General features: G+C 32.6%; 2 protein-coding genes across 3 annotated transcripts; both read right to left on the bottom strand.

Annotated features, from left to right (window-relative positions):
* Positions 1-3,600: 3,600 nt before the first annotated feature.
* On the bottom strand, positions 3,601-9,099 carry LOC137814509 (polyadenylate-binding protein 7-like). The gene is made up of 10 exons (XM_068617288.1): positions 8,685-9,099; positions 8,345-8,463; positions 8,042-8,235; positions 7,670-7,929; positions 7,459-7,565; positions 7,185-7,374; positions 5,067-5,359; positions 4,727-4,879; positions 4,263-4,448; positions 3,601-4,173 (listed from the first exon to the last, which is right to left on the bottom strand). The coding sequence occupies exons 1-10, from the start codon at positions 8,878-8,880 to the stop codon at positions 3,976-3,978; spliced, it is 1,896 nt and encodes a 631-aa protein (XP_068473389.1). The 5' UTR covers positions 8,881-9,099; the 3' UTR covers positions 3,601-3,975.
* Positions 9,100-10,865: 1,766 nt separating this feature from the next.
* LOC137814510 (aspartic proteinase 36-like) lies at positions 10,866-17,193 on the bottom strand. Of its 2 annotated transcripts, none has more exons than XM_068617290.1 (10): positions 16,795-17,193; positions 16,413-16,542; positions 16,058-16,308; positions 15,515-15,742; positions 13,922-14,084; positions 12,435-12,508; positions 12,265-12,361; positions 12,105-12,168; positions 11,582-11,653; positions 10,866-11,504 (listed from the first exon to the last, which is right to left on the bottom strand). In XM_068617290.1, exons 1-10 carry the CDS (start codon positions 17,034-17,036, stop codon positions 11,329-11,331), a joined length of 1,497 nt encoding a protein of 498 aa, XP_068473391.1. In that variant the 5' UTR covers positions 17,037-17,193; the 3' UTR covers positions 10,866-11,328. The 2 variants fall into 2 exon arrangements, with proteins under 2 accessions (XP_068473391.1, XP_068473390.1); XM_068617289.1 differs by having other exon boundaries at positions 16,789-17,182.
* Positions 17,194-18,750: the final 1,557 nt, after the last annotated feature.

Raw genomic sequence — 18,750 nt, 5'->3', positions numbered from 1 at the left:
TTGTTTTTAATCAAGCCTTCTAACAACCTTCGTACTTGAATTTATATTTTTATCTTAATTAAATGAATTAAAACATGGATAAAATTTAAATTTTTCAATAGTAGAAATAAGTTTTTTTATAATTAACGAAATTTTAATCTTTAAAAAAAAATTCTTATTAGAACTGGCTCGCGGATTACCTCTTATGCGGGACGGGCTAGTGAAATGAGTCATACTCCTTGTGCAGGACAGACAAACCCAACCTGCATTTTGCGAGCCTAGTCTGTTGACCCGTTTTTGCTCACCTTGCATAACCCGCAGCATGTGTGGGTTAACAGTGGGACGCGGCGGGTTGGCCCGCTAGCCCGCATAAATAAAAAATAATATTTTTTTTGTAAAAAAAAAATTATACTCCATTCACTTATTATTGTAGTGTGAACTTTATTTTATTTTATTTTTTAGAAAAATGAATTTAATGTACTAAAAAAATGAATGTTTTATTTTAATCATCTAAAGGAGTTAGCATTAAGAGTGAGAATGAATTTAGTTTTAAGTAAAATCTTATATTTAAAATCTGTTAATAAAGAAATAATATAAAGAAAAGATTTTAATAGGATAGTTAAAAAAATTATTCATCTTCATTTAGAAGCAAAATTTTGGTAAGATATTCTTATACATTTACATACATATATAGGAAAAATAAATGCAAAACAAAACTTTAATTGTTTTTAATCAAGCCTTCTAACAACCTTCGTACTTGAATTTATATTTTTATCTTAATTAAATGAATTAAAACATGGATAAAATTTAAATTTTTCAATAGTAGAAATAAGTTTTTTTATAATTAACGAAATTTTAATCTTTAAAAAAAAATTCTTATTAGAACTGGCTCGCGGATTACCTCTTATGCGGGACGGGCTAGTGAAATGAGTCATACTCCTTGTGCAGGACAGACAAACCCAACCTGCATTTTGCGAGCCTAGTCTGTTGACCCGTTTTTGCTCACCTTGCATAACCCGCAGCATGTGTGGGTTAACAGTGGGACGCGGCGGGTTGGCCCGCTAGCCCGCATAAATAAAAAATAATATTTTTTTTGTAAAAAAAAAATTATACTCCATTCACTTATTATTGTAGTGTGAACTTTATTTTATTTTATTTTTTAGAAAAATGAATTTAATGTACTAAAAAAATGAATGTTTTATTTTAATCATCTAAAGGAGTTAGCATTAAGAGTGAGAATGAATTTAGTTTTAAGTAAAATCTTATATTTAAAATCTGTTAATAAAGAAATAATATAAAGAAAAGATTTTAATAGGATAGTTAAAAAAATTATTCATCTTCATTTAGAAGCAAAATTTTGGTAAGATATTCTTATACATTTACATACATATATAGGAAAAAATAAATGCAAAACAAAACTTTAATTGTTTTTAATCAAGCCTTCTAACAACCTTCGTACTTGAATTTATATTTTTATCTTAATTAAATGAATTAAAACATGGATAAAATTTAAATTTTTCAATAGTAGAAATAAGTTTTTTTATAATTAACGAAATTTTAATCTTTAAAAAAAAATTCTTATTAGAACTGGCTCGCGGATTACCTCTTATGCGGGACGGGCTAGTGAAATGAGTCATACTCCTTGTGCAGGACAGACAAACCCAACCTGCATTTTGCGAGCCTATACGGACGGGTCAGCCCGTATTGTCACCCATACTTCACACTTCCCTTTATCAACAACTTCATACTTCCCTCTCTATCAAAAAATGTTTCTCTTATCCTTATTTTTTTTTCTATTTTTTATAAGACACTACATCTATAAACTTAACCATGTTTTTTTTTGCATTTTAAATTTGCAATGATTTAAAAAGGAATTTAAACTTATTTACATGTTTTTTTTTTGTTTTGTTCTCATACTTCTTGGATGTAAAGGTGTAAAAGTTATTAATCAAGAAATTAAAGAAAATATAGAGGAGAAAATACAAAGAGAAAAATAAAAACAAGAATATTTTATGAAATAGTTATTTAAATTTTAATATAAAACATAATTATATATAAATATAAAAATAAAAAATCCGGATACTTAGTTAATAATTAATGTAATAATAGTTTTAGACTTTTAGTCTACAATTTTAATAATTTAAAATACATTTTTTATTATTTTTAAATTTTACATATACATATGTCAGCATATATATAATTATGAATATCAGGATATATATTAATAAATTTCTCTTTATATTATCATTTTATGTTTAAAAATATTTATTCTGAAACTATAAATTTTTTGTTATTTTGTAGATTTAGTAATGTGTTTACTTCTATCTTTCTTTAAGAATATAAAGATCTAGCTATAGTATTTATTGTCATAGACACTTGACAAAAGTTTATGTAAAGTCTTATAATGAAAATCTAATCACAAACCAATCAATGTTTTATCAAACTCAAGATTTAGTAATGAATATTGTAATAAAATACTCAAATTTCTTTCATTTAAACCAAGACATCAAAAGTTTTGTAAATCCTCATAGTAAATTTACTCAGAATCACAATCACTTACTACTAATACAATAAAATTAGTCTAAATACCAAATTGCATTCCATTATACTCTCGGTTACATGTTAAAACCTTTTACATCCCACACCACAACCAACCAATTAACCACCTCTTGTCCGATGTTGGTATTGGGAGTCCCTCCTTATTTTAATGGGGACCATGATTAATGAATCTTGATAACTGATCCATTGGATATATTTAATGATGGTCATTCCAAAAGTCTTTGAATTATAACTCTCTCTTAAAAATATGATGAACATTAATTATCTATTATCTCTTGATGAAGAAGCCTTCCTCTCATTCTCTATATAAAGAAAACTTGTGAAGAAAATAAAGGCAAGCAAGTAAGAAGAGCAATATAAAAAGTAAAAGAGAGAGTTGATATCCATCATAGTGTGAGATTAGAAATCCTAGTAAAAGATTAGAAAGACGTCGTATTCAATCCTAATTGAGTGTTATCCTTATCGAGTAAGAGAAATATTATAATCCTACTTTCGAGACATTTTCTAGACTAGATCTCGTGGATTTTTACTTCTCTTTCCCACATTAAAAAATTTCGGTGTCATTTTCTCATTTGCTCTATTTTTTATTATTTGTTTAGCTTCTACAAATGTCCATTTTGTATCTACACCAAAAATAGAGAATTAATTCTGATTTTCCCAACAATTGGTCACGCACAAAAAGTCATTACCTATTAACTTTGGTCACGCACAAAAAATCATTACCTATTAACTTATATATAGAAAATGAGAAGAGAAAGAGGTGATTGGTTTAGGACTCGTTACACATTATGCAGATGGAGATAAAAACACTCCCACAACTTAAGATATTAATATAGGTGATGAGAAATTTTAGATCGACTCCCTAAACAAACTTCAGGAATTGAGTAGATCATGGTCTGTTTCTAATTATTACAAGAGAAATTATTATCTATATATATGACTTCAGCAGACACTGGGGTAATATTTGTTTGATATATTGAAGTTTACGATCCAGAAGAAAGTTCTAATCCACACACTGGGGTAAGTGGTAGAGTGCAAGGGTACAAAGATTTGAAGGCCAAATAATCAAAACTACAAAGGTAAATTAATGTTTTTGCATATTATAGTTGATTAAAAATTGGTTACATGTGAGGAATATACCCTACGTGTGTATTTAAATAGCATATGAATAGGAAACGAAAAATATTAACCAAGATTCCATCGAAGTTAATCCCTGTAATCAAAACCAAAAACAAATTTGTCCATGATTCTAATCGTCACTACCAAATCTTGTCAAACCTAGGGCCGGAAGACGAAAAGTTCTTTTTCTTAGGAAATATACTGTAGAAGAAACACTCTAAGGCAATCATTGATGTCAAAGTTCATGTCTCAAATTTCTGAGTTCTTGGAGGCCCTTCGTGATCTATATGCTCAAACTAAAATATCAGGTTAAATTCTTCAGTTCACTGCAACTTCAGCTGAAAGGTAATTTGAATGAAGTACGTCCTGGCCAGAAACTTTGGTCTCAGAATTCTTAAGCACTTGCACAGCTTCTTCCACCTTTGCAGAAAGAGACTCCGGCGATTCCAGGAGATCCAACAATTCTCCATTGTCCATCTCCAAAAGCATCCCTGTTATTTTTGCCGCTAGGCTAGGCTGCTCAAGATATCACAGTAAACACACTAAGAATTTAAAAACTTAACCTTGAACAACAAAAAGCAAAAGAGAATAGTAGATTGTTATACCTTTAGTTTCTGAACAAGCATATAAAGATGCTCTCCCAATATCTCTTTTTGCTGCTCGGGAGCAGCACCAGCAAGCAAGCTATGCAGCATTTCTGGCCCCTGGCACCCTCTACCAGAATTTGAACCAGATCCTTTTTCCATGTCACGCTTGCGTCCACTGGATATGTACTTAGGCTGTCCAGTTCTCTTCAAAACATAGAAACTTCAGAAATAACAACTTTCAACACATGTAAAGAAAGGGATTGGCTTGTATTTTGAAATAAAATCCAACTATTCTTAATTGTTTTATATTGAGAACTAAACAGAAAACAATATTTCACTGGTCCTGATTTCAAGTTCAGTTTCTAAAAACAAGTGGCTCTAGCACCACTGTATATGTTTTGAGTATACTCACTGAAATGACATTTATTACAGCAAAGCAAACAGAAAAGGGAGCTCAAAACAAACAAAAAGAAAAGGAAAACCTGATGAAAACTTGACTCTCTTGGAGAGATCATGGACTGAGAAGTCTGCTGGGCTTGTTGCAAATAAGTACCAGAGTTAGTATTACCCAGTGATGCTGAATGCCCATTCAACCTGCCCCTGTTTTGCCTATTCTGCCTATTATTGTTAGAAACCTGTGAAAGAAATACATATATATTCGACTCATTACAGCTTTCACTGAAACAGGACTAATTTTCCAAGTAAAACAAATGTGGCAATATAGTTCCTTCATGCCAAAAGATCTTGATCCAGTCTATAAATCATGAAAAAGTGTATTAATTACAAGCATTTTTTGGGTTCCAAAACAAAGATTTTACTCACTGCGGGAACAGATGATTGTTGAAATGATCTAGCAGGGGATGCAAAGCCATTAGGTCCCCATCCCGGCCTCAATGCAAGAGGTTGATACATCAGCCCAGCTCGAGGAGGCACATGTGAAATAACACCAGTAGCTGGATAATAATAAGGAGGATATCCACCAGTGATAATGGTAGTCGAAGGTCCGGCCAGTCCTGCTGCTATTTGCTGTGTGTATTGATGCTGCAATTGTGCTTTCCTATCCTCTTTCCGCTGAGCAAGGGCAACATACAGTGGTTTACCATGAAACATGAATCCTGTGGCACATAACATCAACTTATAATTAAGGCATTGCAGACAAATAGTGTTACATGTGGGCATGGTCGTGGAATCTCGATTGGAATCGTTAATCCTTTTACATTAATTAAGAACAGTATATTATGAATAATAAATATACATGAAAATTAAGAGACATGAGAAAAATTATTAAAAATATTATATGCAAAAATGAAGTATTTAACCCATAAGAACAAGACATGATAAAATGTAATTGCTATTTCCTATTTTTAAATTTACATTCTAATCTTATATTTTTATTAATCATATTTCAAATCAATCTCAATTAGTTCATCCTTTTCTTTGAATATGATATTCTCTTATATATCATCCTCCTCTTCTTGTTCAAACATTTCTTCAATTTCATTCTCAATGGTTGAACTAGAGTTTTTCTTAGTAGATAAAATAATCAGAATCCTTAAACAATAATTATCTTTTATATAAAATAAAAAATATAATAATCATATACTAATTCAAACAAACAATTGAATATTTTTCTAAACAAAGAAAATAAGAAGAATATTTAAACTACCAATTATTTTGTATAGGAAAATAAAAAAATAATAGTCATATACTAATTCAAATAATAATTAATTTTTCTAAGAAATAAAAAAAATCCCAAAATATTAGAACAATAATACATTGATTTAAATAGTAAATGATTTTAAGAAAATAAAAAAGATCTGCATGGCATTGTAAAATATTACAATAATCTATTCTATAATATTAAAGCAAAGAAAGAATCACCATCACTCCCTCTCACCTCTCACCCCTTCTCCGCCTCTCTCACTGTGCCTAACGATTCTTCTCCGCGTCTGTGCCTCTCACTTCTTCGTCGGCGTGCCTTCTTCACACAGTAGCAGCACAATAACCTTCTCTTTTCGGCCTTTCTTCTTTTCATCCTTTTTTTGCCCTTCTCAATATATAGGCATCAGTAGTCATCCCAATAGAAGAGGCATTTCACGCGTGACTCCGCGTCTACTTAACACAATCTTAGATATCATGAATAGTAATGAGCGGCAGGTGCTGAATCGCGAATCATGCGATTCAGTTCCGATTCAAGCTATAAAACGATTCATTCTTCATCCTTCTATATATACCGCGGAGGAAGGTTTTCAAATCAAATCGTGATTCGAATAGTACAATTCTAATCATCGAAGAGGAAGATTTTCAAATCAAATGGTGATTCGAATAGTACAATTCTAACTACATTGAATGTGGGTTTATTTTGACAAACTTATAAAAAAATTTAGGAAAAAGTCATAAGAAAAAAATGAAATAAGTTTCTCTATTAAAATTAACTTATATATAAGTTATTTGTAGTTTTCTCATATTTTAATTTAGAGAGAAACTCATTATGTTTTTTCTTATTTTTTTCTTTTAGAACTGCATACAGAAAAGTTTGTTCAATCATACATGCAATGCATTTACATAAAATTTTCACTAAAATAACATGTAAAGAGGCAGAAAGGCAAACTTTTAGATCACAAAATGAGTTCCAAACCAATATCAAATAGCGATTGATGACAAAATATATTTTCAGATTTAAGGGTATCCTTTATTTGTGTTGACAAGTAGGATTGGTTGTCACAAAGACAAGCCTGGAAAGGGCTTCTCTAAAACGAGCTTGCATAAGAAAATGCATAACTAATAGGGTATTTTCATCCCTTAAATTTTTGTAGGTTAGATCACTGTATATTTTAACTTAATCCCAATGAATAAAAAGATATATCACATATGACGGGCTACAATATTTATCTAAACACTGGAACAGACCCAATCTTATCATCGACTTAACTTGCTTACCATGAAAAGTGTTCACAGCTTTATTGGCCTCCTCAGGAGTGGAGAAGCAGACAAAGCCAAATCCTTTACTTATCCCTTTCTCATCTTGCATAACTTTTGCAGAAGTTATAGTGCCACATGCACTAAAATGATCGCTTAGTTCTTCGTCACTTACATTGTCATCAATGTTTTTCACATAAACGTTTGATCCCTGAAGTTAAATGATGTGATGAGACTCTTAGACAACTAAAACATAAATGACAAGTTAAGTATGTGAGAATGGCATAGAAATCACCTTGTATTTCAATATTTGTTCCTTCCGTTTCTCCTCAAATTGGTGGTGCAAGATCTGCACGCGCTCAGCTTTCTTTTGCGCTCTGGCTACATACAGAATCTTAGAACCTGTTTATGAAAAATCGAAACTACTTAAAGTACAGAATTATAAATCAAGAAATTCCAACATTACCCTGCAGAAAACCTATGCAGTAAAAGAGTGCATGAACTACCTAATTGTGATCCATTCGTTTCTTCCATTGCCTTTTTAGCATCATCTGGGTTATCATAGTTCACAAAGCCAAAACCCTTGGTCATCCCATAGTGGTCCTTTGCAATAGCCAAGCTAACAATTTTCCCAAAAGAGGAAAACTTCTCCTTCAGTTTTGCTTCTGTAATATCCAAGTCCAAATTCTTCACGTACAAGTTTGTATATCTAGCATCCGCGCCAGGCAAAATGCGATCACTTTTTTTTACAAACTTCCCAACATATCTGGCCAAGCGTCATAACCAGGTTATAATTAATAACAGAAAATAATAGACGTGCAGAAATTGAATGCAAATTACAGACATTAACTGATTATACAATGCAGAATTTCACATACAACTGTTTATCACCAACAGTAGAGCCATTCAGCTTCTCTATAGCAACATGTGAAGATTCTTCCGATTCAAATTGAACAAACCCGTATCCTTTGCTCTTTCCATCGTCAGACGTGACAACTTTGCTAGACAAAATATTCCCGTATTTCTTGAATATATCTTGCAGTCCAGCATTATCTATCGATTCAGGAATGTACTGCCAACACCCAAGAAACTCTCAGTGAGAATCCCTTCAGAAACAACCAAGAACCAAACAATGTCTTAACTATTTCAATCTTCAAACGAAAGCTCTGTCTACCAGATACCTTGACAAACAAGTTCCCAATAGTGCTCTTCCTCGCATCAGGATCGCGACGCGACCACATCACCCTCATCATTTTTCCATTCAGCAACGTATGATTCTTAGTCTCGATTGCAAGAATCGCTATAGCAAACATCATTTCATTAACACGATAAACATACTAAGAGATCTCGATCAACAGACCTCCGTCGCTCTCTTTCATTCAAGCAACGTGTTTATATATAACATAATTAAGAAAAAATAATTAATCCAGAAACAAACGAAGATCAAGGTTTCATGAAAATAAAACGGAGCACAATTGCGTAAAACCTAAAGGCAGAAAGGTGAATGGAGGCGAAACGCACCGTCCTGATGAGAAACAAAGTTGACGTAGCCATAACAGAGGGATTTGCCGGTGGAGGAGTCTTTGCAGACGCGAACGGAGGTGAGGCTCTTGAACTCGGAGAATGCGTCGACGAGGTGAATGTCGGAAACGTCGGGATGGAGGTCACCGACGTAGAGCGACGCCGGAGAGGCGGCAACCGACGGAGGAACCGCCATGGATGAATCTGATGAGCGAAGGAGTAAGGAAGGGAAGAGAAGGCGCAACCGCTGAAGTTTGTTATCGCGTTCTCTGGAACGGAACAAAGAAACGTTGGTGGTGATGTGAGTGAGAGAAGAAGGAAGAGGGAAAGTGTGTGATACGATTTGATATTGGCGATGGACAGAGAGAGAGAGAGAGAGAGAGAGGTTGGGGTGTGTGTGAGTGAGTGAGTGTAGGAGGATTCCGCATGCATGGCCGTTGGATACTATAAACCATCCTCTCCAGCCCCACGCGCCTTGCCCAAGTGTCACCCACACTCCTCTTCACTTTGCAATTTTTCGTCCTTTATTATTTAGGGAAATTCGCACCTCATCAACAAATCGTCAATGCCACCATTACACCAAGAACACAGATATTATCACTTTGGATAAGTTTGTCTCTGTTATCTCCTACCACTTCTATTTACTGCAAACTTTGCATAATTTTATTGTTTGTAGAAAATGAGGGTGCTGGGCGAAATGTTACCTCTGCTATTTATCTGTTTCTATTATTTAATTAATGTGTTTAATAGTATGGTCTAGTAGAAGAATAAAAAAGATGACATAATGGTGTGCATTTAAAGAAGTGTAGTTGTTAATATTCATAGTAGTGGATATGTAATTATGAGTGTGTTATAGTTTAGAAATGGGGTAATATTTTGATTTTAGGTTAATGTTAGAATGCGATGGGAAAGAAACTTGGTGGAATTGTCTTAGAAGAGAGAGGATGGCGCGTGGTAGAAGAAAAGGGAAAGAAAGGGCAAGGAAGAATGTGGAATGAGCGTGAGGAATGAGAAGAGAGGACTGTTTCAAACATGCACCAAAAGGAAACGCTTCCGTATAATTTTCATATGGTAATGATACGTTATACAATAACATATAACTTTTACATGTTTTTTTATTAAATAACATTATAATTCTTAATATTATTTTTTAATATTTTTTATATTATTTAAATTTAAATTTATTTTTTATTATATATATTTATTTTTAAATCTGTTACATCAAGAAGAATTGTATATAGTTATCAAAGTATATTTTTCTTTCCATATAATTACACACTTACACGCACCTTGTAGCTTCTGTTTTAGTCCTTCTGTAGTCTCTTTTCATTATCCACTAATATAAAAAAAAAGAAACTGACTCAAATCGAATGACATGTTTTAAAACAACTCCTATATATAAATAATGGATATCGAAATAATATATCTTTTAGTACATATATTTACAGAAAATATAAATATTAAACTTAAAAGGATAATATTTTAATATATAATTATTGTAAATATGATGATAAATTTTCAGTTTATTTAAATTATCATACTCTCATTCTTGGTAAAATATTAAACATAAGACCATGTGTTTTTAGGTATTCTCTTGAGCGACATAAAGTTTTAGTTCTCCATTGTTTTCTCTCAATCTCTCTCTAGAGTACCGATAAATAAATTATTATAGACACGTTATATCTCTATTTCTCTCAAAATATAGAACATAATTTAATGTTTATTAAAGTTTTCTTCTCTGTGTAATTACTCCTTTATTTTTTGACAGCAAGGTTGGAGAAAATCTCTGTTTAAATTAATCTGACTTGGCAAAAAGATAAGGAAAATCTAACCATTAAGTTATTTTCACTAATGGTATAATTCAATTTTTAAATTCGTGTGATCACACACACACACACATATATATATATATATATATATATATATATATATATATATATATATTTGTATGTATATATATATATATATATTTGTATGTATATATATATATATTTGTATGTATATATATATATTTGTATGTATAAATCAATTGTTTTGTTCTCTACAATCCGTAGATAAATACTAAAACTACTAACTTCCTTTTAGATATGAACCAAAACATAAAAATTATGTAGATAAGTAAAAAAACAATATATTTAGTAGCATGAATGAAAAAGCAAAAATATAATTAAGAAATCTCCATAAGCAACTCTGATTTAGGAATAGAATAACTAACATAACCAACTACCTTTTCAAAAATATATTGTTCGTCTTTCTTTACATTGGTTTGACAATTTTGTTGCTGAACAGTGCACACATCCATCCATTGGTGACAATATGAACACAATTCCAAGAATATGAAATTCCCATATCCTTTGCTGAAAATCACAAGTAAACTGTTTTATGTAGTAAGAGTAGTTTATAAATAGTACAATTTCCATCTACTCCAGAGATAAACTAATATACAAACACGCCTTTTCCCAACAAGAGAGACCCTTTGTAATGAGATCCTCATTTTCAGCATGCTAAGGATACCAACAAAATTAAATACGCCGCAGAAAACAGCAACCACCTCCCGTTTCAACCCAAGGTATGCTGATAATAAATAAAACATCAGCCAACCCATGTAAGCTTCAAAGAATGATCTTTGAGTCGTGGTAGCGGTTTACAAAAATGGGAACTCCATGAAAACTATGTGCACAAGGAAAGCAGCAATGCCTGCTGCTAGCAACTTGGAGAAAGTGCCTATGTGGGAGCAGCCCTCACTGATGTGTCCTGAATTGTTTATGTATGCATCCTTGCTCTTGCTCGTAGCCATAGAGACGTTTACAGCCAATGAGCCTGACCACCAACTCAAGATTATGACAAAGTAAAAATACCATACATGCAGAAAGATTCAGTTACTTTGGTGAACTTACAGTCATAATTCGCCCATCCAATTCGTTGATTAGCTAAGTCATATACAAATATCTTATCTTTTAGGACAAGATCTGCAAAAGAAGCAAAAAAAAAAACTTGGTTGATCCACTTGCTGACCAAGTAATTTAATGCATAATTGACACAAAATAAATATGAAATTGAAAAATTAAGTCTTCGATAAAAAAATTAATTAGAACATGACATCACAGAATCTAACCATTTTTATCATATTTTTAAATCCCATTTGAATGTTTACTGAAAATAAACCGCTAAGGTTCTTTGTGACACACCTTACCATGTGTTTTCAGTTTTGCTAATCTCATATTCAGCCTATCAAAACGAATTCTCGAAGAAATAACTGCGTAATAGTATTTACTACCATCGAAGACAAGACATTATCAATTAAGATTTTCTATGCTACTTACTAAAGAGCCCATTTCATAATCAATTTTGAAAAAGTTAGTTTTTCTTCAAACTCCATGCAGATTTTACTCTATTTAAATAATTTTCCCAGCTTCTAACCTCCTAAAATTGTGAATCCCTGCTCCCCTTTTTGGAAGCCAATGCACCACATTGCAGCAGCATCCTGTGAAATCAAGGTAGCGTACATCAGACTACTTCTCCTACTTGGGCAAGATAGAAGAGGCAATAACGTGACCAAACTAAAAATAGATATACTTACAAGGAAACCATAATGCATGAGGTAATGTTCTGGATCTAAAACCATAGATGCCCCACCCATGAAGTTTAAACTGACTTGAGGAAATATATCACCTACACTGAATAAGCATAAATTCAAATGAGATCCTCAAACTGTAATAGGACAAAAAAAATTATGAAAATTGAAATAACCTGTTTGATACCAGATAACACTGGTTTCCTTTTGAAATAATGGGTTTGGAGAACTGTGACACAGCAGCAGTTATCTACACATTCGTTTAGATATTCAACATCAGTACATGATATACAATTTCTTAAATTTTGATAAATATGCTCAAGAATTTGTTTGCCTCTTTCAATACTTTGGGGCAAAAAATTGTCATTTTTCAGCGTCCAATGCATATTGAAACATCTCCAAATAGGAGGGCATTACCATTTACAGATCATCTTCTATCTGATAAAACAACTACCGTAACAGTAGTCTTTTCATTTAATAATATGCGCATGTAAACATGGAATCAAGGGTGTAATCGCTTGGACTTCTTAGGTGGATACTAGATTTTGTTAACAAAAACCACTAGACAAAAACTATAATACAGAAGCCATAATTAATAAAAATATCAGGCAAGTTTTAAAGTTTGAGAAAATACATTTTGGAAGCCAAACAACTCTTGCTATGAAAGCCAACGGTTGTAGTCAAAGTCAATAGTCAACTTTGTCAAAGCCAATAATCTACTATCAACGAAAAAGTCACCGCTCAACAAATGACACGGAAATCATAAGTGAGGCGGCAACCAATAAATGACATGGACATCATATAAGTCCGTTGGCTGTATGCTGATGTGGATAGTTAACATATGATGCTGATAGGCATCAGCTAATGTGGACTTGCCAGCTACATACGGCAGTAAAAAATGACATGACTGTGAATGACACAAGGCAACTGTGTGGATAAGGTTCATAAGCTAGGCTAGTAGGGCATAGTAAGACAAAGTGTTGTGTTTGGGTCTTAGTAGGTAATAAGGTAATAAAACTACATAATCCAATCTGCATAGACAATTTGTTTAGCAAACATTTCTGAGAATCAAATTCCATAACAAAGTTCACTTTACGAACACTCATGACTCAACCTCTCTTCCTACAACAGCATAACGTTATAAGCCTCTTTATAACTCCATCATAGGGTCTACACTAATATATGGTAGTAACAAAATTTGAAAAGTTTCCTATGAAATTACCATCTTCATACTCAATCTATTAATTTAGTTTGAGGGAAAAGTAGCAGCAACTCCCCTGCTTTCGCAAAAAAGACCGGGTCTTGCAGATGTTAAAATATCTCTGGTATTCTGAAGTTGGCAATTGGTCAATGTGATTTTTTTCCAAAGAGATTAAGGAAACAGTTTAAGGGGCATGTAAATAGCCTCTTAAAACCATCCTTGGAGATTGATCATTCAATTAATTACGGACCTATTGAAAACGGAGGAAAACCTCAAATGAACAGCCTAATCTTCTGGTTTAGATAAAAAGATCTTCCTGTTACATTACCATTTGTTATATTAGGGTGGCGGGCCATGTCAAATTTTATGTACTCAGATCAGAAGTACATTTGGAGAATAAAACCACAGAAATTGGCCACAACAGACTTTAGTGCCACAAATTTCAAGTAAAAGTAAACTCACAGCATCGACAAAAGGATTGTATGCTTCTTGAACAAGGTATGCCAATGTTGTTCCAGTGTCAACTATAGTTCCTCGATTATTAGTTGTTGCAAATACACCTGAATCAATTGGGAGAAGTTGTCCATTCACAGCAATACTCTGAAGATTTAAGTTGTAATGAGGCCTGAAATTTCACCAAAGAATTAACCAAATAAAAAGTGAGACATAGAAGACAGCAATATACTGATATATATATAGAACTTTTTTTGGTCCATGGACAAGATCCACCACACAGAATCCCAAATCTAACAACCAAAAACTAATTTGTGTTCGTGGTACATAGCTTCTGCAGGCCAAGCATTATTTCAACGTTGTGGGAACTGATCTTGAGATTATCACATCTACCCCATGCCCCAGGGCACCCCTTAGAACACTAGAGGTCAGTCCGGTGATCCCAGGATAGAACTGCTGCTAATTTGTCAACTGAATAAGTAATATTCGTTATTATGTTCAATTCAAAAACTTCTTTTCATTAAATTAACAGAGTTTGTTGTGTACTATCATTTATAGTCGTTTTTTATACAAATTTTGCTGAATAAATAGTTCATAATGCAAGGTTTCAAATCCCCAGAAATTGAAAAGAGGTTTACCACTTCCAGGTTTAGTCATGCTCAATTAACAAGAAACATAACTGTGCGCTTCATGAAAATAAACTGTCTTGGTAAGGAGAGGGCTGATTCACACCAACATCACATTGAGAAACCACAAAAGTTTTCTCCTTCTCCACTAAAGGCATGAATATGAACATACAAACTAAACCCATTGCCTTTATAACTAAAATACTAGCCAAAATCAACATATTTGGCAAAGCAATGAACAAGAAGAAAATTACCCTTCAGAAAATTGCAAGCGAGGATAAAAGATGACAATTTTATGAGCAGTCCTCACAGATTGACAAATTGCAACAACAACAAAAATCAGTACAAACAACCGGCTAATATTTTTAAGATGTCAACTAGCGCCGCTGATTTCATGTTTTATTTTAAACAACTTGTAATGTAACTAGCAAATTGTTATGTTAAATTCAAGAATGATTATCTCATAGTTGTCTACCATTAAGGGTGTGTTTGGATACCAGTTGGGAGGCCCAAACCAACTTTCATCTTCCATAGAATGTTGTGTCAACAAATTTTGCACTTTTTTTTCACCTCTAGATAGAAACAAAAACAAAATTCAGCTCACACTCCGGCTGAACTAAAAGGTAGTGCGTGTTTACATTTTCTTTAGAAAATTAAGTTGAGTTGAACTCAGTTGGAGTTGATACAAAAGCAAATCATTATAGTTTTAAGTCAACTAGAATTTAAGATGAACTTTATTTCTGACTGGATCTAAGAGAATGTCAAACTTGTAGACATAGTTTAGTTGAGTTCAACTCAACTCAACTTCCTAACTAGCATCCAGACACACACTAATTAATCTTTAACAATAATACAAATACCTAGTTTCATAATTTTCTTGGAAATGAATAGATCCTTTAGTTTAGTATTGAGGAAAAATATGCCCATCAACAGAGTAAAGTAAACTTGGAAAAAGAATGCAGAAGAGAGAATATACTGTGATGGGACAAGTGGGCTATAAACAATACTTGGCTCCAAAATTTCCCCGAGAACTAGCAAACCTCCTCCATTGTCTGCTCCTTTTAGGCAATGAGAGAACACTTTGGGTGTCACACCCTGTGATGACAATTGTGATATAACAGATAGAGCACCAGGGCCAAACCCAAAAATTCCATCAACTGCTTTGTCTGTTTTGGTCAAATCCCCAGACTGGTAGGTGCTACACCTGTTTCCAAACAATAATCCCAATAGGTTCATTTAACTCAATATCCATCTTATACAAACAAGGAGTAAGTGTGCAAACTATCACAGCAAAAAGAGGAGGTAAAATAGCGAGCAACCTCTAAATAAACAGCCCATATTGTGTTAGTGTTACCCTGATCCACAGAATTATATTGTTACAATGTTTGCTACTAAGCTCAGAACATAATCTTCACACACAAAAACTACGCTCCTTTGACACCCTATTATCCAGCTCTGATCCTTATACGTCCCCAAACTCACACATGACATGACTATCCACAGAATTATAAGGACTCACCCAAAAACGATGGTAGATGAAGAGTTAGAAACCAATTCCTGTCCCAGGACTGTGTCAAAATACATCGTATCAGAAACATAATAACCAGTTGTCCCACTTCCATCCCCATACTGAAAAGTGTAGCTGCAATGATTAGCCTGAGAAGAGCATTCACTTGTCGCAGTTTGAACAGCATAAGAACATATTGGATCAGCGCAGGAAATAAACGCAGCAGTGGATGAGCTGGCCGTGTCAAAGAAATCCAGCACAATCTGTAGAGTGCATACAAAAACACCAACAAGAGGATCAAATCATTACACTATCATTCACAAAGTAAATGTTAAATTAAATGACAACAGGAGCATCGAATTCGCACCCCTAGCCCACTAGATTGCGGGCAATTACTGCAAGTCATGCAATTCAGCCACAATACGTCACTTCCAGTATCAATCTGAACGTAAAACTCTTTCGCAGGAGATCCCAACTTCACTTTCGTGAAATACAGCCTGAAAAAGGAAACCAAGATTAACCCCATGGTTCAAGAGTACGTGCTATATGCTACTTCTAACTTCTTAGCCGTTAATATTATTATCATAATATAATACAATAATCTCAAATAAATATTCTGGCTATTCCTCTTTCTTTCTTCTTCTTGCAAATACGGCAAACAGAAAATGCGTAACGAAAATGGAATATTAAGAATAAGAAGAAATACACGAGGAAATTTGAAACTAAGCGAAAAAAAGATTTACCCGTACCCAACGAAGTAAGGATCGGAGGTTCCTTGGACGGCGAAGTTGACAACGCCACCAAAGCCACCTTGCAAGATTCGACCGTGGCGTTCTCTGTCGCGAGCTCTCAGCACCTCTAACTCCACTCGTTGGTTCAGAGGAATGGCCCGTTCCAGATGAAGAAATGTCCCCGTCAAACCGCCGTGCACCATCGTCGCCGCCAACACGACGGTGGCTAACGCGAGCGACAGGGAAACACAGCCCCGCATTTTGGTCTGCCTTCTTCTTCTTCTTCTTCTTCAATCGCGACCACGACGACTCACTTGGTGCATTGAGTCTTCTACACTGAGAAACAATAGAGAGAGAGAAAGTAAGAGACCGGGTCTCTTTTCTCTTACTTGTTAAGCCTTAACTCAAATATTACATGATAAGAGTATAAATTAAAGAAAATTAAAGGAACATTTTTATTATTTTTTTTAATATTATTTTCTAAGGCATATATAATATGTAGCACTAACACAAAAACTGATATAAAAATATTTAAAATCTCGTAGATATGAATATATTATATAACTATTAATTATATAAATTAACAATAAAAATTATAAATATATTTTAGATTATCAAAAATTTTATTTATATAATAATAATTTATATAATAAAATTTAAATTTTTAAAATTTAATATATATATTTTTAAATTGTATTAAAATCGTATTATAATTATTATAAATTTAATAAATATTTCTTGAATTAGACACTTTAAAATACGTATTTTACATGTGTCATACTACATCATTATTCGATGCAACACGTTTAAAATGAGTGTAAGAACTTCATAAAACTACTTCCCATTCCTTAAAAATCTAATCTTTAAAATAAACATCTACTTGAATGTGATTTTTTTGTTGTTATGGTTGCACACATTTTGATGTGAGAGAGTGAAAAGTAATGTTTGTTTGAGTTAAAGATTTTGTGTGTGATGAAATTTGAAGGGGGACAGAACCCAAGAAAGGATATCCGTTGTAATGCACTGTCAAGGCAGGACTGTGCTACTGCCACCACTGCCTCCTGCTGCGTGCAGACCTGAACTATCTCGTCTTTTCCTATTTTTTTTTTTTCTTTTTTCCCTTATTTATTAATTTACTTGTTACTCATATCATTCAAATTTCTGTCTAACCAAATTCACAAAATAGATTCATCGGATAAGAATTCTTCTTATGTAACTGTAAAAGATGTAATAAAATTGTTTTTCACAGCATCTTCAAACTATAAACAAGAGATTATGATATGAGTTATATTATTTCGTTATTCTCTTAATGCATAACCAATGATACAAATTGTAATCAATCAAAAAAAGTCAAGTATGAATTATGTTTATTACTTTCTTAGAAGTATTTATTTTATTTGTAATTATTTTATTTCTTAAAAAAATTACTTTGTTCTAAATTTTGTAAATGTTTCATCAATATTTTTTATTATGAAAAAATTAATTGATTGTCGAAGAATTTTGTCTCATTACTTATTATATGTAAGTTATATTAAGTTTCTTACATTTTTTCTTATAAAAAACAGAGTTTTAAACTTATATATTATTAAAAATACCACAAAATCTTAGTAGAAGAACCATGTTTTTCTTACCACTTTAAATATTGTAAGCTCGTATATGTACAATACATTATTAGAGTATGTGTCTTTTTTTATTGTACTCCATGTATGTCTAATATCACTTTTACCTTATAGTTGCAATTAGATAGCATATTATTCTAACGCATTTGTTTGGATAATTCCAATAATTTTGAGAGATTATTTTAAATTAAATAATTTCAAAGTTGTTAATAATATTGAAAATTTAGAACATCCATTATATAATGCGATTTAAATTAAACGTTAAATAATCATACACATGTATTTTTGAAAATGTTTTTATAATTTTTAAAGCAAAAATTCAACATTTCAAAAATTTAAACCGTGATTCAAAACA

The sequence above is a fragment of the Phaseolus vulgaris genome, chromosome 1, assembly GCF_000499845.2.
Source record: "Phaseolus vulgaris cultivar G19833 chromosome 1, P. vulgaris v2.0, whole genome shotgun sequence".
In the NCBI taxonomy this organism is placed as follows: Eukaryota; Viridiplantae; Streptophyta; class Magnoliopsida; order Fabales; family Fabaceae; genus Phaseolus; species Phaseolus vulgaris.
Note: the sequence above shows the minus strand (reverse complement) of the source record. Positions and strands in the feature narration are given on the sequence as shown.